Genomic DNA, 24,670 nt, shown 5'->3' on the forward strand with positions numbered 1-24,670 from the left:
TACTCCCTTAAAAATTAAGCAATATGCTGTGCAGTGGCTCAGCTGAGTCAGCTGTCAATTGTCGCCAAGAAGGTCATTCAATGACTGCAGGCATTTAGCCTTGCCCCCTATCCGCTCCCACTCACGTGCAATCCCCCTCACATGCGCAGACCCCACTACAGCCACCACCGCAGTTACGGGCCCCGCCGGCTTGTATTCTCCATCACCATAACCGGGTGCCGCCGCCGCCGCGGGTCCCCCCTCTGGGATGACGTAGCGCCACACGCGCATGCCGGCGTCGTTGTCGGCGATGTAAGCCGGGGCGGCCGGTGCGCCTGCACGGAATGAACGCGCAAGCACGTGACCGCCGGTATTCTTAAAACAAATATTGTATTTATGTCGAGTTCGATGCATGGCACACACATCATTGCCGAAGACCGCCTTGCCTGCGGGATTAAAGCAGTGACCGGAAAAGTGCAGGCTGCAAACCTCCAGTGGGCGATGATGTGCTACAGATTGATGCTGGTCTGCAACCGCTCTCTTCAACTACATTCAGATTTCAGCCCTCTATCTTGGTACACGCAATTCATTGAAATCGATCTACAAGAGGTGTCACATTTCTGTAGGCTCACCGGTGGCAGCAGCCCAGATGGTGCGAGCCATGTAGGCGTCGCGCTCTGCGATTATGGGCTGCCGAGCGCCCGGCCACTGCAGCAGCGCATCCTCGCCCCATATCTCCACCGGCGCATCCATATTTTCCCCCTGTGGCATCAGGGTATTTTACTGTTGCTCTGTACTAAAAAATGATCACCTGGCCAGAGCATGTGCACAGCAGGCTTAGCAGACAAGTTACCGTCACTGCTTGTCCCCTGTCAAGCAGACGCGCAAGCGACTGTGATCTTAAAAGTGTTCTAGCTGCATGGTGTGCAGTTGCAAGGCAACCTTTCCTTTCATCTCTGGAGCTCGCTCTACCTCGAAATCTGCACTTTTAGACTCTTAGCGGATGTTGTGAGGCAATGCAGCGCATGCATAATACCCCAGCAGCATAATCGTCGCTAAGCTGGAGAAATTTCACTCTTCAAAAGCATGGCTCCCGCCAGTAGATTCAGTCTCCCAGCATCCCAGCAAGCGAGGAAAAGAGAAATGAGTCAAGGGGAAATGGACCAAACTCACCTGAAGCGGCTCCTTCAAGCGCACAATGTCTTCAATCTCCTCTTTGGATTTCTGCGCCAGCAGCCAGATCTGCACCAGGGGGCTGACGATTGGGAACGCAGCTAATAGCGCTGTTGCTGTTACGGCCCCAGCTGCCAGCGCTTCACTTCCCTCTGAAGTAGCACATGTGAATTTGTCAGTGGTCATGCATGCAAGGCCTCACCTGAAATACAAGACAGCAACGTGCGGGGATGCATTGCATTCTGCCAAAGAATACAATCACGAATGGCGTTATGCGGACCACACAAGGGTCATTCCCCAGCACGACAGGGTGAAAGCCACAGTAGCAAATTGTCTCTGAAAGTGTCAAGTCAAGCGTAGCTGATGTACACTACTTGTTTCACATGTAGCCTTGCAGAGGCCTGTCTTGAAATACAACCAAGCACGCTCCCTCGCTGCCAGAATTCAGGTCACTCTAAGGCAGCTACCAGGAATCACCTGGCAGTCGGTGGGTGAGCTCTCCGGCGATAGCAGCGGATGCCGCAGCCACAACGAGGCCAGCGCCGATCAGAGCTGCCTTCCAGACACCATCACCCAATCGCTGTGCCATGATGTTTGACGGCAAGTCGCCCATGTGCACCTGCGTACAGTGGTAGGCACGCATCAGCCACCCAAGAGTTCCAGATTCCCCTGAAACCGTGAGAAGTCAGCACGCTCAAAAAAGTGGCCATTGAGGAGCAGCTGGCTCGCCAGAATAGCACGCTCTGCTTTGCTTGACAGAACTATGCTGCCTGTTATTGTGTCTGCTGTGAGAGCACTGGACCACGCTATCAAAGATTGCGCGATTGTACTGATGGCACGGAAGCACAGCAGACTTCAGGCAAACGAATTTGAATTACGCATGTAATTGGGGCATATTTGATTACCCTTGAAATCCCTCTGCGGCCCTCGTTATACACAGGCTAAGCCTAGAGACTTTAAGCAAATTTCAAGCTACAGATGATGCATATTGAGACCGTGCCAGGCCTGTCTTCGCATACCCAATGTACACCATGTAAGAGTGTGCCCCACCCAGAGGTCAGACTGGCCTCAGGGTCCAGTGGATTACAAATTTAGTTTCAAACGCCGGCTGTGATCACCTGCTTGGCGCCAACATTTGAGGCGGCCTCAAGCGCGACCCGCCAGACTTCGCCGGATGACACGTCGCACTTGGCGGCAGCGGCGCTCTGCTGTGCTGCGTACGCTGTGGTGAGAGCGCGCGCAAACTGCTCCGACCAACTGTTCTTTTCCTCCTCCTCGTTCTCCTTGTCTGCAGAGAATACATGACTGAAGTCCTCTAGGATTGACCTGCTCAAAACTCAGTCACGCTACCAAAGCTTCTAGGCTCAGACCAATCACATTTCTGACCAGGATCGCTTCTCCTCCTCCTCATTCTCCTTGTTTGCAGTGCATTGAAGGACACTCAATCGCGAGGGAATGATGCATGGGGATGAGCTGTCGGTAATCCTAAGCCAACACTGTCAAACCCCCAAAAAAAACTATCTGATCGCTGTGACCAGCGCATTGGATCTCAAAGTGTTAGACTCAGTTGTTGGACTACGACTCTGGGAGGCCTGGGCTCTCAATCCGCAGTAGCACAAGTAAAGCATGCATTTGCAGACAGACGTGTTGGCGACACATGCCACGGACCCCTCCCTTGCAATACCACAAGTAACTGGACTCACACACCTCTTGATTAGCCTTAGCCCCATTTGTCATTATTGACAAGCAATCCTCTGCACTCCCGATTCAGCAATCCCCATGTGCTTCCTCCTGGAGGGAAGTACAGCAAAACTCTCCAGCGCACCTATTGCCTGCTGGGCTTCCTCGTCAGACCACGGCCGCCACACGTTACCGGTCTCTGCGCCTTCGCCGACCACAGCGGTGTCTGCGACGGTGTCAATTGTCTCTGGGGCCACTTCCAGAACCTTGGCCAGATTCTCGATGATCAGGTTCTTGCTCAGCTGCAGCGGGCCCCGATTTGGCCTGAATGGCTCTATCCCCGGACCCTCGCCTGCGCGCATGCAGCTTTTTCATACAAATCTTTCGCTGAGAATCTGGGTCATCAGGCTTATCAAAAGACCGTAGTAGGAATCATTAGAATAGCATGTAGAGATCGGTTCCAAGCCAGCGGGGAAACAAACTCAAAATAAATCTCTTATTCAGCAAGGAGCAATGTGCAAGAAGGGGCAACAGCATCAGGCGGGGTCAGTGCAGCTTTGCAACACTGCCAAAATGAATCATCATGGGACCTTCCTGCATGAGGTTGTATGAGGGCTTTGCACCAGGTTGCAGCTACTTATTTACCTCCAACCGCGCTGCCCTCAAGGCCTGTGCGGTAGGGCCGCGCCAGGGACTCTGGGGTTGCTTGCTTGAAAACCGCCTCTATCTGCCCCGACTCGATGCCCCGGTACACCACCTCCGCAACCTGTGCCCAGCACACGGCGTGTTCTCAATATTGTCATGAGCGTTGAACCGCACTGCATTGCATCTCTGCACACATGAGCAATCCTTCCCACACCCGGCTGCCCCTTGCACGGCGCTGCAACTGCTGCTCTCCTTGAACTGAATGCGGAGGATGCAGAGACATGTACGCATGCTGCATTTTTGTCTGGACCGTGAGACCCGTGCCTCGCTTCATCTCAAGGGATCAAAGGCATTTGTTGACGATGACTTTCTGAGCAGTGAATTAAAACCAACGATTGAGAGCCTGCCAAGGACATGTACAGCACATTAGAATTGCAGAGAAAATATCACCTGTGCCACTAATCAGGCAGACATGCGACATGGTGGACACGAAAAGCTAATGACCTCGCTAGTCTGTGGATGAGGGAGCTTTGCAGGAGCAAGTCTCACCTGCCCCTGGGAATGGGCTGCCGCCAGAGACTCCAGCTTGGGCAGCATGCGCAGGCAAACTTCCGCGGTGCTGCCGGCCTCACCGGACGCCACAGCCTCCGAGCACAGCTGCGCGCTGGTTTCCTCCGGTAACTGCAGCCCCTCCCCAAGGCTCGAGTCCACGCGCAGAGTGAAGGACGCCAGCTTCGGCAGCTTCCTCTCAGTCACCGTGAAATCCACCTGCACCAAAATTCGAATTTGAATATTAGAAATCGGGCTATTTAAAGACACATTTGATTAAAGCAGAGCATGCAACTCAGTTACCGCAACGGCAAAATCAACCCCTATTGCTGCTTCATAACTTCTGAGGCTGTAATCACCCCGCGGTCAGTGTTGCGATACCAGCTTGCCTCGCACTCATAGACAGATGATTGCACAAATCACAACTAGTCCCATGCTGGTGGGAAGTCCAAATTTGGTGTGAAAACAAGCCAGATCTGGCTTGCATAGGGAGGAATGGACAAAAGCTAGGGTCTATCACCTGATTGAGGGGAATGACGGGGTTGAGGTGGCCGTCTCTGTCGCGCACGAAATCAGGCGCCTGAGTCGCCATGGGCAGCTGCGTGGTCGGCCGTGCGCGCGAAAACAGACCCGTCTCCAATAACCGGCCGCAGTCCCCCTCTATGTCCTGCACGGGCACCCAACAATCCGCCTTCGGGCTATTTTGATCTTCTTGTTTTTGCTCTTGCCTCACAGTCTGCACAATGCAGATAGATACAGCTGGCACGTCCCAGACTGCACACAGTGCCTTGTCTGCCTCGACTTTTTCTGCGCATGGAAAATGTAGCTGTGTAGCTATCATGCCGGCTGCACTCAGCATTTATATCTTGAACAACAGGCACTCTGCTTCGATGGCCTGAACATTGTCCTGATCAGGCAGCTACAGGCGAGATGCGCTGACCCTGTCATGCACGCAATGATGCCCAGGGGTCTTCACCCAAGGCGTCTCTACCCACGTCAAGCAGGAGTACAATGGCTAGCTTGTCAAGTCCAATTCCCGGGTTCCAGCGAGCAACAACTGCAGATTCGCAAAAGGGTGTTGCAACGACCACACAAAGTTTCTTCGGAACATGCGCATGGCAGCCATTATGGTGTGTGCTGCCCGTGCTTACCGAAAGCTAAACCAAGCATACCTGTGTGGCGACAGGCCGGCCAGGAGCGGTGCGCAGCAAGGAGATGAGCTGCTCCGGGGTGGGCCATGCCTCGCCCTCGGGAATTCCAGAGATCTTCACCCGCGGCGTATGCCACAGCCGCTTGCCTGGGTTGTCCTGCCCGCGCCACAAGACCATCGTTTGTCAGATTGCCACTGATCAGGACATCAGCAATGGCGCATGCATGGCCTCAACATCTTGCAATGGATCATGATATAGGTTGAGAACGCAAACTTAGCAGCGAGTCCATCCATTTCAGTGATTGCCAGCTCACTTCCCTCGCTTCTCAGCACAAATTACCTCGTGGACTGTCGCCAAACATAATAACTATTTGCCTTGCGATGCAGTGTATGGGCGGTAATGTGCACAGCTGCACTATGTGACATGCGAGGCATGCAAGGGCGCCAAAAATGGACCAGTGAGACAGGGAGGGAACGCCACCTGGTCCAGCAGCAGCCGCAGCCGGTCCTTGCACAGTTCGAGCACAACCACCTCCGGCCGCACGGCGCGGATGAGCTCAGCGGCTTCTTCGCAGCTCTCCCGGGACACATGGGAGACTCCGAGAACATAAGCGCGCGCGGTTGCACCTCCCTCTGTGCGAGCCTCGAGGACAGCCGTGTCGCGGCGTACCTCTGCGCTCAGCTCCGGCAGGGGAGCTGCTGCTGCCTGAGGGGCTGACGGGGCAGATGCGGCAGTGGCAGATGCAGCTGCTGTGGCAGTTGCCGGATGGCTCCGCGCTGATCGTCGGCCTGCAAGCTCATGTGCACTGTCACTCAGTGAAGTGTGCTTTGTCATAGAAGACCCCATTGATCAGCCCAGTCACGGTTGAACATTTGCAGGCTCTTCTGCTCTTGCTCTGTAATATGTCCTGGATTATGAATAGCAGCATATAAAAAAGAACGATTCGCTGCCAACACAAGAATTTCTTCAAGATTTGGTAGTCGCATGTCTCACGTTTGGACGTGCATTTTCGCTTCAGCTGTCTTATTGTAGCTTGGCTCGGCAAGTTGAGCTGCGCTGCGGACAGGGAAGCTTGAGCATTCACTCTCAAGTGATTGGCACGATTGCCTATGTGAGATCCCGAGGAACAATGCATAGAGTGCATCACTATACCCATCAACAAATTGTGAGCCCTTTTTATGTATACTGCATCATAACAAGTCAAAGGATCTTGTTTACTTGACAGTTGCGATTAAACCAAGTGCAGCATATCAATTGGATGTAAAATTCTTCTGAATGCTGTAGTGGGAGGATCATGCTTCCAATCCATTAGGACGCACCAATGCTGGGGCGTTCTAACTTACTGATAGAAGAGTAATCTTATCCACTGCATGACTGATAGATACCTGTGAAGAATATCTGGGCGCTTTCCGCTGTAATTCTACGCACAGCTATCGATATTGAGCCATCCTCTGCACGTTGAGAGCTTAGAAGCCTTCCATCTAGTGTCCAATTATGCCTGGCGCCATGACAACTGCTTTCCAAGCACCAGCTGCACCTGCGTCCTTGAGGAGCAGGACCGTTACACTGCGCCTGTTCCGTGGTCAGCCCGTGGCACCTGCAGCATTGCGCCTTCAGAGCAGGTGCGGTCCCGTAGATGCGACCAGAAAGATTTTTGCTTTGGCGAGACCGCAAAATTGATCGGAATGAGAGCTGCTGTCCAGCATTTCTCAGCAGCGCTCTTAAGTTGGAACTCCATGGTCTTAACCCAATTGTCAAGACGCAATTGTCCTGACAGTATTGGCCTCTGCTTTGGTTCCTAGCCCTTCAGCTGGTGTCCGCGTCAGCCATGAGACAGTGTGCCTGGCACCTTGCTTTTGTAGAGATTCGACTATCACGCAATGATAAGACTGTGCTAACGGCAAACTTAGGTACTCGCGAAGCAAGATTTGAAGCCAACTGGCATTGCGATCTGAAGCGAGGCCCTCAACCACCTTTCTGCACAGCACCCTTTGGCAGGGTGCCTTGGAGATGAGTCGTGCAAATCTTCATGTCACGCAAAGAAAGAATGCCTCAAATTTTCCTTAAATCACACCTGGACGCTTTGCAGGTGTGCGGCAAGGCGTGGGCTGGTGGTGTCCAATGCCATCGGAGATGTGGCCAAGTACCTGGCAGAAGCTGCTACCAGCATATTCAAAACCAGCGAGAGTAACGTCCCCTGGAGTGGCACACCCTTCACTGGTGCGCAGCACACCCTTCAGCACACCCTTCTCCAGATGGCTGCTGATATGTTTGGCCTGCATTTTGATCTGTAGGGACTGCAGTTCAAGTGGTATCTGACACAGTGTGTTTGGCATGGTTTCTTGGACGGTGAAGGAAGGGTTGCTGTTGAGAAATCGTGATACGAGTTGCATTTTAGAGATTTTTTGGGAGCCACCTAAGGCTCGTCGGAAATTAGTGCACAATCAACATATCACGCATGTACGAGTGAAAGCAGATCTGATGCATGCGCTGATATTCAAATGCACTGTTACAGGCAGCATTACTCACCACGAGGAGGTGGCACGCTTGAGGAAGGTGTACGAGCTTGTTCAGGACGCGCGTCAGCAGATTGTCGGTGAGCCCCTTTTCTGTCAACAGCCTGCATTTCTTGCATGCTTCTCCAATGCACTGCCAGCACTGCGGCTTGAGCGTATCTCCAATGCTGGCGCAGCACACAAATTCAAGAAGTAAATGGCGCCACAGGGTATACTTTTGTAAGGACACTGCTCTTTGAAGGCATCGCTTGACTTGCGAAAGAAGTGGCAGGCTGTACCACAAGCAGCTCAATCAACTCACACAGCCACGTTGGGGAGCTGCTTTGGCTCTTCTTGCACTCTGAATATTATATTTCTCTGTTATAGAGACCTGTCGGGGACCACCTGAGGTTCATTGGTCTTGTAGGCATTTGTCACTGCCCATCTTCATATCACAAACTTCTCCATGCGTCTACATTCCGTCAAAAGTTTGGCAATCCTGATGGAGTGGGGCCCGTAAGATACAACATACAGGCGTTGATCGTTTGTCAATCTGTGCTGCAGGCTGCACGGACCCCAGTGCGTCCAACTACGACCCAAATGCAACAGCCGAGGACGGCTCGTGCACGTTTGTTGTGGCCAGCGCTGGCAAGGAGGAGGAGCTGTCTGGAGACCTGCACACCTATGTCACCACTGCACTTTCCAGCCTCTGGGGTGCGCCATTGTTTCTTTTGAGATCACTGGCATTACCCACGTGATCAGTATGGCAGTGCATTGAAGTGACATGTAGACCTCCGGGGAGCGGTATTGCGAGTGCGCTATGACTTGCATCATCTCATAACATCGGCTGCTGACGGATAAATGTGGCACTGCGATGATGCATCTTCCAGTTGCAGTGTGAATTAGTGCCTAAATGGCTCCAATGAGCTCTACATTGCTTTTACTGTCGTCTGAGGCAGGTTAAGAACGTCTACCCACGTGGCAACGCTGTGCTAGTCCTTTTCCTGGGCATCGCAGTCCTTCTTCTGGGCCCCTCTCCCCGATTAATTGTCAACAACTGTCAAAACGGTGCTGTAAAATGACAGAATTCGTCCCATTGTTGCAGGCAGCAACTTTGAGAGGAGCGGTGCGTCTGACCAGTCCAAGTCGGCGACAAGCAAGCTGGGCCTCACCGGCTACTCTGGCGACAAGGTCATCTCGCAGAGGGACATCCAGCGCCTGGTGAGTCACCCCTTACTCGCACCCAATCACCCTCCATAGGAAATCCACTATGTTCTTCGATGGTAGTCTTCATAAATTAGCGAATTGGGCTTGCCTCTTGTGTTTCTGTGGCGGGATGTCTCCAGGTTATTGCACAATCAGCCATGTGTGTGTCTGCATTGTCCTGCAAATCGGATAACACAGGATCCAATTATTGCTAAATTAGACAGCAGGAATATCTGAATACTGTGTGTCTGTTGCGCCTGCAGCTGAACTATGAGAAGGTGGTCAAGAAGGCTCTGGACAAGGCCGAGCAGGAGGCCAAGGTCTAGACCAGTTCATGAGCGGGGACTCACACTTGGGAGCTCAGGCACATAATGTTCCATATGCATCAAATGTTCCAGCTGCACAGTTGGGATCTTGTGTGCGGCAGGATTCTATCACTGTAGGAAGCAGTGCACTGAAGCAGTAGACACTTGACTTCGGCAGTGCAGCGTATCACCCCTCTGCAGTGCTCCAAGGAAGGGTTTTGAAGCCTGAGAAGATTTTGATGAGAAGACAGATAGAGCCCTTGAGGTGAATACTCGGTGAGAGCATCTTGTCGAGCTAGTGTCCCACATGGGACTGCATATCAAATTTTGCAATTTCACTGTTACCATACTGTGCTATGCTTGGACCCGATTTGTGATGGTTATTGGACTGGAAACTCTTGGATGCTGCAGGATGAATTGATGATGAAAGTGAACACATTTGGTGTCTTCTCGATCATTTCATTCTACACCTTAAACCACGGCGCCACATGATGCCAGTAGCATGATACTGGCACCAGCTGCAGCTGCACATCATGCGGCATGATGCACTGCAGAGCTCTGATCAGAGTCTATGCTCGCTCGCCACGCTCGAGCATGGGCCACCAAGGTGCCTGCCTTTGCTGGCCTGGAGGCTTGCACATAAGAGCTACAGCTGCATACTGTTTCTGCGTCGCGGACGTGTCCCAGATCTATCCAGGGAATATATTGCAGATGTTGTTTTCTTGGACAAGCCTTGTGGTTCCCATGGGACAGGGAAACGGGCAGGTTTAGTCATCGGGTGTGTGTATTTATAGCAAATCCACCTTGATGGCCTAGCAAAACTACCCGCGAAAGTATAGCAAAATCACCATTGCGAAAACGTGAAGGTCGCGCACACGTTTAGATGGCACATATGTGCTTCCCGCTGCAAGTATGGCCGCCTTGACGACGACGTGCGCCCTCGAATCCGCTCGCTGCAAGACGCAGCTTGGCAACTCTGGACACCTGACCGGCACCCAGCTCTGTGCTCGTGTAAACCTTCGTTTACATAAGTTTCGTGCTTCGACCCCCTGTGATCGACCAGGCTCCCATCGGCCACGGGCTTGCAGGTACTGTTGCTCCTAGCCATGCATGTATCCTGCGTAGCTGCTGTGAAGGGCGCTTGACTGTATATATCTGCGTCTCAGCTCTCGATTTTTGTGATTTGTGATGAAGATGAAGGTGCTTTCTGTGCAGTGCCAGGGCGGTCATGGAGACATCAGCACCACCTTTGACCTCCCCACTCAGCTCAGAGGATCCTCAGCTGAAGAAGCAAGTGGTGGCAGCCGCGCTGCACCTCAAGGAGCACGGCTGGGCCGTCGTTGACGACGTGCTGACAAGGCATACACCTGTCCCTCCTGCTCTGTCTGCAGAGTCCCTAGCCTTTACAACTGCACAGTGATCACCTCTCAATCTCGCTGGTAATACAGCATCGGCTTTCTCCACGGCGCCGTAAAGGTCCTCAAAGAATCTTGCTTGCAATCAGCCATGTGTTAGGGCAGGTCTGACGAGCGTGCCTGGCTGTGTAGGGAAGAGTGTGAGGAATATGTAGAGGGAGTGTGGAACTGGCTTGAGGGCCTGGGCTCGGGGATCAGCAGGAAAGATCCATCCACCTGGAAAGATCCCCACTGGGTGCGCAACTACAAGGGCATCATAAACTCTCTGGAGGTCGCTCACCAGGACTTTGTGTGGCGAGTGCGAAGCCACCCTCGCATGCTGCAGGTACATGGCTGACCTGCACCTGCCCTTGCCCTCTTGTCCTCATGTCTTTATGTACGTCCATTTACTACAGAGGTGTTTGCCAAAGTGTGTCAGTCAGATGTAGCCTTCCCAAATGGGGTTGTAGGAACTCTGACTGGGAGACTCAGAGCGAAGGAATCTTCACGGATTAATGGAAAACAGAGATATAGGAGATTATCGAACTTGAAGCAAGGTCCATGCGCGTACCAGTCTGATTTTTCGGGTGTGCGAGTGTTTCAAATGTTGCTCCCATTGGAAGCATGCGCCAAGGCTGGATGTGACTCCTGCTCAGTTCTAGGGCAGCCCCAAATCAGAAATCCGTTTATAAGGTGATATTCCACTCTCGGGCATGCATACCTGGCAGCCTTTAACTGCAGCTTGTCTGCAGGACGTTCGTTGCCTTTTGTCAGAATAAGCGTGCTTTAATAACGCTAATAATACCTGGCACATCCGGAAGCAGCCAGCGTCTTGCCTGTCTGTTTTTCATTGCATGCAGCCTTTTTTGCGATTTATATTCACTCTCCCCTCAGCTGTGAGAGTCCCGCCTCCCTGAGCCTGTCCTTTCTCCCACACAGATAATTTCACCCTTCTTGCCTGTGCTGATGGCACCCTGCAACTGCACAGCCAACACTGCGCTTGCAACAGTCAGCATCGGCCCCGCTGGCGGGGGGCGGTGTAAATACTGAGCACCGTGTCCACGGTTGATTGGGTCTTGCTTGGATCTGGCGAGTCCAACAAGAGTAGGATTGGGGCAGCCTTTAATTGCAGTTTGTCTGCAGGACGCACTTTGGAAGAGCGTGTAATATTACTAATCATAAACAGTCGTCATCAAGCAGCGGTTGACTTGTGCCCCTTGCAGGTTTTCGAGTTGCTGTGGGGCACGAACGAGCTGCTGTCATCCTTTGACTCTATCAATATCACGGCCCCCTCGGCCAACACTGGCGTCCCCCACGACACAAAGTCCTGGATCCATGTGGATCAGGCTCCGCTGCGGCGCGGCTTCTTCTGCGTGCAAGGCATCGCCAACATGGTCGACGTGGGGCCCGACACCACCGGTGATTGACTGTTCGATTGTTCTCCTCGCTTGAAACGTCTCAAGTGTATGTGTGGTCAATCCCTTTCGCGCGCTGGGTATGTTCTATATGACCTGAGAGAGGTAGATCAAGCGGAACCTGCTGCGGCTGCAGCATGCCCCAGCACTTGCGGGCAGCTTTGGAGCTGTTGAAAAGTTGGGCCTGCCTGCTCACTCCACTACCAGTCTTGGAGCAGATGCTTTGTATGTGTCTTTTGCGCTGCTGATAGTGGGCGCATGAAGACATCTGCCAGATACATGATCGAGCTTCCCAAAGACACCGCAGTATTGAAGGTGCTTGTACATGACCTGTCAAACAGCCATCACACTCCTGTGTTTAAGGGCGTGTATGAAGGAGGGCCTGACAGATTCATGGCACAGGCACACTGCTGGTGAAGGACAAGACCCACAGCGAGCATGCGCACTTCTTCGAGACAGCCAGCAGCCTCACAAAGGAGCAGCAGGCGGCAACTTCAGACTTCTACATCTTCAAACCCGAGGAGGTTCCCCACTGGGAGAGCTTCAGAACGCTGCCGTTGGCCGCCAAGGCGGGGTCTGTCTTTCTGTGGGACTCGCGCACCGTCCACGCGGTGCGATCTCTCCTCTTAGAAGCTTAGTCATCCTTAGCAATAATCTGTCATTCACAGGCAGCTATGCTTCACGTGAGTAGCTGCTTCAGCCTCGGCACCACTGTATGAGAGCGCCTTCAGGTGATCACACCAGCAGCTGCAGGCAGCTGCCGCTGTGAGACTGGAGCGTTCGTCATAAAAGGGTGCTTCACAAGGGTATGGAGTATCGTCCTCTGAGCGTTTTTAGATGGATAGACTCTGTCAGCATGCGGTGCCTGCTTGGACATGCTTATCGTCATAAACTCATCCATTGCGAGGAAGTGGCTGCGAGCATTCAAGCTGAGACCGGTCATATCTGCCTAATGGCAGAACACAATTCCCGAGCAGGAACTCAGATCTTGCGCGGGAGACCTTACTGCATTGAATACAGCTTTGACATGTCAAGTGTGTCGATCGGCAGAACACAATCCCGGAGCACTCGCCTGAGTGGAGGCATGTGGTGTACGCATGCTATCAGCCGCGCTCGCTCGCCACCGAGGCTGACCTGGCAGCCAAGCGAGCGGCCTGGGATGACTACGCGGTGACTACGCACTGGCCGGCCGCTAATGTCTCAGTCACCTCCGGCCTCGACAATATTGGCGGTGCGTGCTGGCCGGTTGACTAATGCTCACCTCATATTGGCCATGCCCATCATGATGTTTATTGATGTTCAGTTGCATCCTGGTAATTGCCGCCCGGCAGCCCAACTGGGCTGTCTGTGGAGGAAGTTTCCCCTAAGTTTTCTCCTACTTTGCGAGCGCCTTTTTTCAATTCTGGCGCTCATCGTGACACGCTGCGCCAATATAGGCCTTTAAATTGTCATGTGTGACACATGATGTCGTTGCACTACTACACATAGAAGGCTGGTTGGCGTTGCTCTGCCATGTTGGTCTGTGCACACTGGATCACTGAGCGGTTTCTATTTTTCCTATCGGCAGAAGGTAACGGCGCTGCAGCCGGCAAACCAAAGTACAACCTGCGGCGCACGAGGGATGCTGTGGACAGCAGGAAGCTGCGCCAGCTGGCTGGAGTGGATCCTTACCAGGTGCATCTTCGAAGCAATCAAAGAAACACCCAATCACCTAATTACAGCATTTTGCCGCGAGGCAGCCCTTTGTCCCTACTTGGCGCTCGCACTGCGTTGTATGTCTCGCGTTCTGCCTTGGTTTAATTGCAGGTTTATTGTCGAATTTCCCGTATCTCGACAATAGAAGATGTGTCAAGACCAAGCAACTTGCTGATGTGGCATCATAAAATGTCGCAGTGCAAGTGGTCATCATGGATTCCCTCAGAGCTGTTCAGTCACTTCCTGCTGTTGTGAGTTGGATGTAAAGCATGACAAAGGAAGCATGCAGAAAGATGGGGCGAGCCGATTGGGATTTGGCTTTGTTGCACAGGCAGCAGAGATCCAGCAGCAGCCCGCCCTGCTGGAGATGTCTGAGGAGCAGCTGCGAGCCATGTTGTGATGCGCAAAGCATGCGTCGTGCAAACACACACCTCTGAGTCCAACCTGGGACTCATCAGCATCTTCTATACTCTACGGCAGAACAGTGGAAAGGAGGTACAGCCATTGTAAGATACAGAAATGGGGAGGGATGCTGCAACAACATTTCAAGAAAGAACGATGGCAGTCAAATTCCATGGCTGCTTTATGACAGATGCCATATGAAGGGTAGTAGCACTCCTGTCAAAATTTCTTATGAGGGTGAAGCTAGCTGTTCGGACAGTGCCACTGAGTGTCCAGAATCTGTCTTACACATGAGAAGTACTTTAGAACCCATTTGCCGGGTGAGCTGCATACAAATCAGACCAGTGTGCTCCCAGCACAATGCATACATGCAGCGCACGGCTGCTGTGATGAATATTTGTAAAGAGCTGGCTGGTGGTGATTTATTCCCTATAAAGTTCGTTGAGCAGACCAACTATTTTTGCACACCTCAGTGACATCACTCTGGCACAGTACTGCAGCTGGCCATTGGCCATTTGGTCGCAGATGAATATATCTCCAAGCTTGAGCTTAGATTTACAGTTGGATTGGATTGGATTCAAATTTGATGCTTCAATTCAACTCAATTTGATGCCTCCAACAAGCCCACCTGTACTGCGAAGAATTAATGTACAGAAGGAAGAACTTGTAAACAAAGGATCATCCGACTTACAAAAAGGTTCCCCTTTCAAGCTCAAGCGCATGCATGCACTCATTCAAATTTGCAATTGGCAATGATAGCGTCCTCTCAAATAATTGATAGCGCCGCTTGCTTTGAACTTCACAACTGCAGCGACACTGTTATAAACAAGTTTTGTTATATAATATAAATATATTATAATATGGATTGTTTTGACGCATCCACAAATGTGACTGGTTCGCTCCCCACGCACTCCGCATAGTGAGTCTTGCCCTTGGGCACCTCCAATTGGTCCCCTGGCTCCAATATCACCTGATCAGCGGAAATCACAACAAAATCTAAATTCCGGGTTCAAGTTTTCTCGCAAGATTTGCTGCCACTCTCTGAGAAGCCAAGATCACATACCAACCTTGGGGCACTGATTGCAATCCGCCCCAGATAATCCACTATTGTGGAGAACAAAGCTATTGCGGCATCGCTTCAAGTGATCAGCTTCAAGAGATCTCTTCATATGATTTTAGGAGTTCAAAAGCACCAGTCTGGCAAGGCCTGAAGGTCAGACATCAAGCCAAGGCGCACCTCCTCTCCTCCCATCCTGAACAGGAATCGGCCGCCTAGGATGGCGTCTTTCTTGTCCACAGGATGGCTGTGATCTCCGAAGCTGGTGCCTGGACCAAATGTGTACACTGTTGTGTTGTAGCCTTCCCTCTGTAATTTGTCAAGCATCGCCCTCCTGCTTAATTCCCCAAGCGTTCTGCTGTCCCACCTGCAGGCGCGCGAAACAGCGCTCCTTAGAGGTCATTTGTATACTATCTTTGTATCGATTGAAATACAAACATTAGAGTGCAGTCTAAAGAAAGCACAAGTGTGAGATATGCAAGCCAGCTGTAAAGCAAGGAAGCACAGAGAGCCACTTCTCGATCTTCAGATTCATTGATACTTTGAATTCCACGGGAAACGTCGTCCTTCTTCGGCTCTTTAGAGCGCCACTGTTCAAACAAGGTTGACCAGAGAATCGTGCGGCATGCATCTACAAGAATTGAATGTATACACTTAGCGCGTAATCCGACCTAGGATTTACAGCACACGTGCATTCATATCTTCAGACATAGAACAAATATCGGCAATGGACGAGGATCGCACAGAGGAAGGGTTGCTTTTGTGCAGCACGTGCTGACGTCATGCCAATTCTAAAACGAAGAGAAGCAAGCTTACTCCACCACAGTTCGAAAGGTGTTGATTGGTAAAATCGCGATCACTGTAATGTGTTGAAAAGCTGGCGAGCTCAAGTTATTTTTTGATATAATATGGATGGATGTCACAGTTAGCTGAGCCTTTTTCGGCTCTATCCTGTATGTTATGATTTAACCCGGAAGAACAAAGCAAATTATTTGTTCAAGAAGAATTTGTTCTGTTCTGCTGCTGCAACTGGGCAAATTTGGTTGCCTTGATCAAAGTGACAAAGCGGATGTTGTCTTCCTTGAGAGGCAACCAGAAGCTCCTGTGTTGCTAGCGTGACAGAATGCTGGACGCGTCGGTCCTGAACAAGCTCGCCGAAGTGATCGAGAAGGCCACAGACAAGAGGAGGCTGGACGTTGACCCGACAGCCCTTCAGCAGCTGAAGTTCCTGTGCAAAGCTTCTGACGAGAACGTGAGGTCTGCATTCGATCTTCTCTTGGACCGATTGAAGGCCCAAGACGCTCAGGTACATTCAGAGATATCTAGCGCTATTGCAAAGTGCTGACTACTGCACCTGGGCGCATGCAGTCCTCTGTCTCCCCGTGTCAACGATGACTTGCGATTAGCCAGCTGTGGCAAGCGCACAACACCTTATATGGGGCTTACCAGGTCTCCCCTGCTAAATTCATGGTTGCTGTCTCCATGCTCTTGGATCCTTATAGTAGGTGCCAGCTGAACTTGGAGAGTCTTGGCTAAGATGAAAGACCTCGTCAATGCTTGTGCTTGATGCGACCATTACTTCAACATACCAAGTTCAAAACACCAACTTCAAAGTACCAAATTCTGCTGTGCAGACGCGGCTGCATGCGCTGGAGGTGTGCAACCTGCTCTTTGCGCGAAGCAGAGCCTTCCGCACGGCAGCTGCCGCGCAGTTTCCTGCCCTGCTGGAAGCTTCCATCGGCTTTCGGCCGGCGCGGCCACTGCCGGGGCCGACGCACCTGGCGACTCAGCTGCGTGAACGCGCGCTCGACGCCGTCGAACGCTGGAATGACAACTATGGCGTCTTCTACCAGCAGGCAAGGGCTTTCCACTACTCGGTCTCTACTTTATAATTTAGCCGAGTCTGTTCTACATGCATGGTCCAGATGGTGGGCCATACGTGCAGCTTTAGTGCACATTGCCTGGCAACAGAGGGAAATCCCAATTGCCTGTATTGTGCTGCAAAGTATCAGTTGAGCTGGCGGTTTCTTGGCTTGGAGGGCTGGACAGCAACGTGAATAGCTGTCCACAACAGTGTGTTTTGTGGAGTCTGGAGTTTGATGAAGTCTAAACTTTCAGGGTGTGCCGGGTGCAGATCCGGCTGGGGGTGCGCTACCTGAAGGGCGTGCTGAAGATGAAGTTTCCGGAGCTGCGTGCTCGGGCGGCCGCCGCCGAAGCCGAGGCGCGCAGGCGAGAGGTGCGCTATCCTCAGCTGCACCCCAGACCCGCATTTTCCACTCGGGATTTTTGGGCCGTTCTTATGATTTTCTGGATATTCTGAGGGTCAATGAGGTAAATGTGTTTAACTCAGTAGAACCCCTGGTCAAAGAGCCTCGCGCCCGCTGCATGTGGCCTGGACAGCGGCTATTGATTCTTCTGGTCTTCTGACTTCATGTCAGGCCTTCCTCATGGAACGACAACCAATTTGAAATTGCGCTGAACTGCCCATATCGCTAGCAAGTATGAAGCAGGGAAAGCTGCTTCTGGGGGCCCCTTGCTAATTTCTATTTGCTGCGTGCTGAGTTCTTATGGTTTGCACTGTCGTGTGTGTCATCCCCAGGAGAGGGCGCAGCAGATCCTGCAGGCAAAGTACCGAAGGATAGTGGCGGATTTTGGCGCGGGCACGGCCGAGATTCAGTCAGTCCTGGACCAGGTGCACCGCTGCTTTGAGCTCCTGCGCGCTGACTCACCGCCTGCTCAGCCGCCACCTCGGCTGACATCAGCGCCGGCAGACGAAGAGGACTGGGAAGATGTGGATGCCGACAAAGGTGGGCCCTTTTGCATGGAGCTCCGCCCTGCACACGTTCCTGTGAATTACATAGCTTGAGTGGTCCCCGGCAATTAGTAGAGACAATTGCTCAGTAGAAAGGAGGCGGCCAGCACAGAAGTTGAAGCAGTGGAGCAGAGCGTGGGAAGGGATAGCTCTGGAGATGTAAGCGGCCTCCCGACCAGCATATTATTGCTTCAAAATTGTGGGTTGCATCAGTCATTTGCGTGGGGTCTGCATCCTCTTTTGATACCTTTGTGACCCTGGGAGGGTAACTCCATCTCACAGATTTCTGACAAAATCGCGCATGAAAGAAGGCACCACGCATGACTTCTGAACAATTGTCTTGTGCAGACATGGATGCAGCTGACGAGGCGGAGGGATTGGCGGATTACGGGGCTACGGAGGCGCCGGAGGAGTTACTAACCGACGCCGCTGCGTACGGAGGCGTTCCCTTGCTGGGCCGCGCCCCGGACCCGGCAGTCCTGGAGAACCTGCATGCGCTGCAGCGGGAGCTCGTGAATAGACACCTGCCCACGCTGCAGGAATGGCTGCGAGTCATGGTCAAGGTAGGGCAGCATCTCCATAAATTCAGAACACTACTTCAAGTGGCATGCCCTGAAAAATACGTACGATGATGGCGATACCTGTGGCAGGATGCGAGGCAGGGCAGGGCGGCATGCTGGCATGTTTGAGATGCAGTACGCCTGAACAGATCACACGTCCTTTTGCACTTGCATGCAAGCTCTTCTGTGTGTGTGCTGCAGAATATATCACCTGCTCTTCACCACAAGTTCCTTAGTTGTCTGGAGTGCCATGCATGCTACAGTGCTTGTGGCGCGGCGCAGCATATTCTGGATGAGTAATTCACGCTGGGATCGTAATCGTTGTCTTTTGGACCTGGAAGTTTGCATGCAAGCCCTCCCGTAGCTGTGCTGGAGCACTGCCCTGAGCTGCCCTCACTGCTTCATTAGTAATGATGGAAAGATCAGTTGGTTTCGCATGCAGGCTGATGTCGGAGAGGCTGGGTCTGAGGAGCACACAGAAAGGGAGCGCCTCATGCGGGAGGCTGTAAACCTACGGTCAGGCATCACTCTGGCGCAGGACCGTTACGGAGTTCTCAAATCCATCCTGCCTGATCAGGCGCTCACAACTTCAGCAATATCTCCTACAGACAAGGTGTGCTGCGGTTGCTTGGACAACACATGGTCAGTGCCAGACGACCGTTAGCCGCTATTCAGCCGGTGTTCAGTTGACTTGATGCCTTTAGGAACGCAATTTTCTGTCCCGCAAACCTCATGCAAAACATTTGCAAATGTCAGACAGTGAGTCCTTTGATGGACAGGGAAAGGCGCCAGTGAGGGATCCAGTGTACAGTGGTGTTCCTGGCGAGGCAGGCCCCTCTGGGCAAACCACCATGGAAGAGCTTTTCGGCAGCAGCGACTCTGACGATGACCAGCCACGCGGCGTTGCCTCTGCAACAGCCTCTTCAGGCGCAGGTAACGGTTGACGCAGAAATCCTGCTTTGCTCCCTTCGTGTGGATGGAGACTGGAGGCGCAGCGCTGGTGCAATCCATGACATGCATGTCCAATGAATTTGGCAAAGGTGGCTTAAAGTCAGAGCAGCTCACTTTGTTCCTTGAAAGCGCTGGGCTTGGGATGTCAAAGGCAGCTGCCAGCAGAGCCTGATACATTATGAAGCAGAAGGCTCATTATGTATATCAGATCATGTCGAACGAGAATTTTTACGGGTCTATGCAAGACTTCTACTTATTCACAGGGTTCGTGATTGCGCAGGACCTAGCGGTAGGAGAACTGATCCAGCGAGAAGCGGCAGCAATGGGTCTGGGGCAAAATCATTACAACGAGCAGGGTCTAGACGGCGGGAGGGGACTTTGCCAGAGGCCGTCAGGAACGCCCTCGCAGCCCAGGCGCGCACTAGATCTTCTTTACATGCATTGCTGCCTGCGCAATTATGGTCATTCTGTGATACAGCCTGCTGTTGCTCTGCATCAAGAAAGGCGCCCCTGCTGTTGCCATTGCAATAGTCAGCAGGGCTATGGCTATTCCACCATGCTTTTCGAGTCCCTCTGTGCTTTCTGGGACTTTGAGGTGCGAATGTTGAGATTTTTGCCATGGATACTTGTGTGCATGTATGATCTCATTTCTAGGTGCGGCACCCTGGAACATCATGTACAAAGCCAGGATCGCATCCTGGCTTGGACTTTGGGACACACAGTCAATTGTCCAAAGTGCCAAAGGGCCGTATGCAAGAAATAGAACCTTTTCAAGGCCGTGCCAGTGCCAAATAGGCAGAGAGGGCAGACTCATGGTTTTATTGAAACACTTGCAACACACCAGACGCGAGGGCGCTGTATGCGCATGTCTTTGGAATCGCATTGGTCTATGGTACCAAGACACGCTCAAGGGTACTTTGTGCATGTTCTCAGAAACGAACTTGACTGTGCAGGCGCCGGTGATGCCGGCCGGGCAGCACCTGCACTACTGGGACTCTGCAGACGAGGCGAATGCACTGGTCAACATGCGAGGAATGGAGCTTCAGAACCACTGGGGCCCAGTCAATGCAAACGCCACTCTGCCACCCGAGCGCCTGTCGGCGCTCTTCGGGACCGTCGCCACGTACTACACACCCCCAGAGCCACAGGTGCCGTCATTTTTTTTGTGTTTGCTTTCCCCTGTGAACGCTAGTGTGTATGCCCAGAGGTGTTTGGATTTGGGTCTGCTGTTCATGGAAATAACGGGTTAAGAATACAAGGTGGCATGGATTGTGGCGAATTGCTTGGAGCATGTTCGGCTTGCCAACAAGTGGCTGTGATAGCCTGGCTTTGGCAGCATGATCCACATAGTAGACAGTCAAGCATATCAGTAGATAAGGAGCAAAACATTGTCTGGTGTGAAGGACTGCAAGGAGTGCCTTGCCAATGCTAGAAAATAGCGATCTGTGATCTGCAGGGCAAGAGTTCAACCCCACTGCCGCCGCCAGAGCTGAAGGAACCGGCCCTCAAGCCTCCACTGCGGAAACCGCCGGGAAAGACCCTTGTCGGCCCCTCTGCCGCGCAGCTGCTCGCCAGCCGTTTCGGCGGCAATGCCGCTGCACCGTCCGGGGCGCAGCAGCAATTGGGAGCCCCCAACCCAGCTGCAGCTTCCTCAGTTCCGGACACGTTGTTACAGAGAAGAAGCGACGGCATTGTGCAGAAATCAGAAGGCGGCGCCGCTGCGCAAATACCCCTGATTAGCTCGGCGTCGATAGCGCCGCTGCATCAGCCGTCAACAGCTGCCGCAGCCGCCGGCCGCTCTCCAGCAGCCGCTGCAAGAACCGCAGCTGCTGCACTACCAGGCGCTGGATCTGCAGCTGCGCAGGTGCGCAGCAGCGCTCGGGAAGCAAGTGCTATTTTTCAACCAGGCACAGAGCAGCCGGGCCCTTCGTGCGATGGCGGCCCTGCCCGTAATCTGCCGCAGCGGTTGCGGAAGCTGCCGCCTGCCTCCGCCGGAGGGTCGTTGCTTGGAGGAGCACCTGGTGCGAGTTCACAGCGGCCTAGTCAGGCGCACCAGTGGCCCGCGGCGGCGGCTGCGGCGGCGGCTATGGGAAACCCAGGCGCGCATTCCGAGCGGCAGATGGCCGCGGCGGCGGCCGGGAGCCAGGACGCGCATTCGGAGCGGCCGGGCCGGGCGCAGGCGGCGGCGGACAGGGCGCACAATGCGGCGGTTCTGGCGGAGGCGGCGCTGTCAAGCGAGGCGATGGCCCGGCTACTGCACGAGCAGGAGCTGCGCGGGGCACGCCGCGGGACGGGCGCCAGCAGGTGAGAATCTTCTGAACCTAGAATGACGTTGTAGGGTGTTCTAATACAGCGTCGTACAATGGAAAGTGATGGGCACGGCCAAACGGTCATTCACTGCACAGGGAGCTTACGACTCTTTCATCTGCAGTTGACATGTTACCCTTTTCCTGTAAGCAATATTTAGAGTTTGTAGAGTGCACCGCCTCAGCCTGGAATGACTGGCGTGGTGCTTCATTGGCAGCGCCCTTTGACAGACGCCCTCTGGTTGCAGAATGGAGAAGACAGCTAAACGGTGTCTGGCACCGAATGTGATATCTTGTGGGAAAGGCACTGAGTGCAAGGTACTGCGTGCCTGCAGGAATGGGAGGACAACGGGGGTCAAGAGGAAGCTGGGGGTGCGCGACCGGCTGGCGAGGAAGCTGCTGAGCGGCCGCGCGGCAGCTGCCACGGCCGGGGAACTGGCCGCCGCGGACGCTGAGTCGCATCGCGATCGCATGTCAAACCGCTGGGAGGAAGTCTGACATTAGACGTTGGATGTTCTGTTAAAAATTGGTTGACAAAAGCCGGTGTCAGGTCTGTCATGCAAAATAAAGGAAACTGGCTTATCCTGAGCATGTAAGCACTGACCTCAGAGACGGCTCTGAGCCACAGGCAAGTAACGCCAGTTGACATATGCACATGCAAAACAATGTAGTATGTGTGCGCACATGGCCTGGCCATCTGTTCGCTAGTAGCTTGTCTGCAGGACGCGTCGCACCTTGCCTCTTGGCAGGAGTTGTAGCGTGTTGTATTAATAAGGTAATACATGGGTAGTTCAGTTACCCATAAACCCATGTGCAACAAAAGCATGGCGACATGGGATGGCTTTTGGGATTCTGATAAATAGCATTGTGCGCATGACAGACCTGGTGAATTTCAGATTATGTGCATGAAATATCTCCCCAACTTCCACGTGTGAGCTTAGCCTGCGATCTCCTCACCGGTCACATCCTCCAGCCTCCTCAGCCCCTTCAGCCAGACGCAAAAAAGCCAAAGCACAGCCGCCACGAACACGCAAACGCTGTCAAGATGAACTCCAAGCAGATTGCCGCTGTCCTGCTCTGCGCCATTTTCGTGACCTCAAGTGCGCCTCCCGGCTGGGCTGGTTGAATGCGTGACCCGCATATACAGTACCTTTGCAGTGGAAACTAGCAGATACAGAGCCGTTCGATGTGTTTATCGAGAGATACTGGAACAAGATTAGCCAGAGCTGGGGCCTAGTGGGGTCATCGTGGTGCCCATCTATAGGATGCAAGCTAGCGCTCCGTTGCACCAGCTAGTTGTGTACCTCTCGTTGCCGGGGCGGCGCGTCTGTCTTTAGGGCTACTGAGGAACATCTATTGCTTTCTGCAGGCCTGTACACCTCGAGCGCCCTCGACTGCTACGACTCGTCAAACTGCGGTCTGTGCAGGTACGCATGCTTTTCGAGACGTTTAGGCGACTTGCACAGGAGATTGAAGTGATTGCAGGACTACATGGAAGTCATTGTTCTGATCGGCATTATGGAAGGGGGCTAGTGGTAGAAAGATGTAGGGCGCTCAGCTAGATGGGCGGCGGTGCTCACTCACCTTCTTTGTCTGGCTTCTCAAAGTTTTCCACATTTTAGCCCACCACTGGCAAGCAAAGAGGGCTTCACAGCGATAATAGCGATACCGGCTCTCCTTGTCTGCTCTAGATTTAGCCGAGAGCCGCTGCCTTTTGCTGCACTCTCTTGATGTGATCTGGCAGTGATGGTTTCGATCGACAGCTTGCCGTTGCTGCACCTTCCCAAGATATTCAAGTGAAGTTGCTGAACGACCTGCATGTATCTTTTGCACGTCAAATCCGGCCTCCTTCCAAGTTCCCAGTCGAAACAGCCCTGAAGATGTCTAGCTAGTTGCACGTTAGATGTCTGGCTATGTCTGGGCTGACGCCTGTTTCTGCCTGGTGCTTCGCAGCTACTGCAGCCGCCGCAACGAGTGCCCAAATGGAGACGGCACGCAGGCGGCCAAGGATGCATGCGTATGCAGCTTCCAGTGTGGGAGCGGCAGGGGCTGTAACAGCCCAATCTGCAGTGGCAGGCGCAAGCTCCTCGGCGAGGGTTCCAGCGACTGGTCTGACCTGACCCCCGACATGCTCTTCTGAGCCCCTGTGCTAATTACCTAAGCAACCTGCTAACTACCTGACGTGAGCGTATACGTGCGCGCATGCGATTGATAGTGTGACCTTGGCTGAAAGCCATGTGGCGTTGAAGATGTCCTTGAACGACCTATTTTCAGCCAAAGAGTGGCTGAAGATAGTAGTCTGAAGGTATTTTGGGCCTTTCATTGTTGGTTTTGGGGCCAGTTTAGCTTGGAAAGGGCAGATCGTGGCTTATGTGCAATTGTGAGTTATATGATTTAAGCCCATCTGCAGCTTCCAAGCGGACATAAAAAGCCACATATTGTGCCGCTGTACCTGTTGACATGCACTGGCTTTTGAATGTCACCTGATTAAATCAATGAGCGATTGACGCAATACCTGTATTCACCTGTTGAGACTTTGAGGCATGCATATGCTTGCATCATTATGATCACGGCACACGCTATTTTTTCCATCCGGCTGTGTCCCTTTGCAATGCTGCCACCCATGGGTCGATCTCATGGATTTTAGGTCATCCCTCACCGCAAACATTTTATGATTTGACAGGCATGCACACTCTTCCAAATCTTGATCCTTCAATACACGCAAATGCTAGCCTCTATGACAGCACAGCCTGTCTTTCTTCATTCTTGCTGCGTGACCAACTCGGTTGAACTTGACTTGAACTTGAAGCCGTGTAGTGAAGCCAGATGCATCTGAGCCGTCTATTCTTGAGCAGATCTGTGATTTTGGGCACTCCACTGCAGTCTGTCAGTCCT

At 52.8% G+C, this 24,670-nt stretch overlaps 5 protein-coding genes across 5 annotated transcripts; 3 read left to right on the top strand and 2 right to left on the bottom strand.

The window, feature by feature from the left end:
* Window positions 1-54: 54 nt before the first annotated feature.
* Window positions 55-6,011, bottom strand: COCSUDRAFT_59934 (hypothetical protein; the record flags this gene model as incomplete). Its single annotated transcript, XM_005643290.1, has 11 exons — window positions 55-314; window positions 612-741; window positions 1,153-1,304; window positions 1,630-1,771; window positions 2,271-2,440; window positions 2,978-3,184; window positions 3,478-3,598; window positions 4,027-4,245; window positions 4,547-4,693; window positions 5,199-5,333; window positions 5,658-6,011. 11 exons carry the CDS (start codon window positions 6,009-6,011, stop codon window positions 55-57), a joined length of 2,037 nt encoding a protein of 678 aa, XP_005643347.1.
* Window positions 6,012-6,604: 593 nt separating this feature from the next.
* Window positions 6,605-14,087, top strand: COCSUDRAFT_49151 (hypothetical protein; the record flags this gene model as incomplete). The annotated part of the gene is made up of 14 exons (XM_005643114.1): window positions 6,605-6,799; window positions 7,267-7,397; window positions 7,693-7,773; window positions 8,237-8,386; window positions 8,778-8,893; window positions 9,142-9,198; window positions 9,738-9,790; window positions 10,399-10,599; window positions 10,731-10,923; window positions 11,801-11,996; window positions 12,395-12,603; window positions 13,043-13,223; window positions 13,560-13,666; window positions 14,019-14,087. The coding sequence occupies exons 1-14, from the start codon at window positions 6,672-6,674 to the stop codon at window positions 14,085-14,087; spliced, it is 1,872 nt and encodes a 623-aa protein (XP_005643171.1). The 5' UTR covers window positions 6,605-6,671.
* A 675-nt stretch (window positions 14,088-14,762) lies between these two features.
* Window positions 14,763-15,859, bottom strand: COCSUDRAFT_54847 (hypothetical protein). The gene is made up of 3 exons (XM_005643115.1): window positions 15,662-15,859; window positions 15,327-15,513; window positions 14,763-15,059 (listed from the first exon to the last, which is right to left on the bottom strand). Exons 1-3 carry the CDS (start codon window positions 15,775-15,777, stop codon window positions 14,943-14,945), a joined length of 420 nt encoding a protein of 139 aa, XP_005643172.1. The 5' UTR covers window positions 15,778-15,859; the 3' UTR covers window positions 14,763-14,942.
* Window positions 15,860-16,269: 410 nt separating this feature from the next.
* Window positions 16,270-22,273, top strand: COCSUDRAFT_45128 (hypothetical protein; the record flags this gene model as incomplete). The annotated part of the gene is made up of 10 exons (XM_005643116.1): window positions 16,270-16,452; window positions 16,781-17,023; window positions 17,281-17,382; window positions 17,746-17,953; window positions 18,307-18,521; window positions 18,961-19,131; window positions 20,423-20,617; window positions 20,926-21,333; window positions 21,505-21,773; window positions 22,111-22,273. 10 exons carry the CDS (start codon window positions 16,270-16,272, stop codon window positions 22,271-22,273), a joined length of 2,157 nt encoding a protein of 718 aa, XP_005643173.1.
* A 492-nt stretch (window positions 22,274-22,765) lies between these two features.
* Window positions 22,766-24,425, top strand: COCSUDRAFT_54848 (hypothetical protein). Its single transcript, XM_005643117.1, has 3 exons — window positions 22,766-22,875; window positions 23,145-23,202; window positions 23,729-24,425. The coding sequence occupies exons 1-3, from the start codon at window positions 22,821-22,823 to the stop codon at window positions 23,913-23,915; spliced, it is 300 nt and encodes a 99-aa protein (XP_005643174.1). The 5' UTR covers window positions 22,766-22,820; the 3' UTR covers window positions 23,916-24,425.
* The last annotated feature ends 245 nt before the right edge of the window (window positions 24,426-24,670 follow it).

This window comes from Coccomyxa subellipsoidea, assembly GCF_000258705.1.
Source record: "Coccomyxa subellipsoidea C-169, whole genome shotgun sequence".
NCBI classification, from domain to species: domain Eukaryota; kingdom Viridiplantae; phylum Chlorophyta; class Trebouxiophyceae; family Coccomyxaceae; genus Coccomyxa; species Coccomyxa subellipsoidea.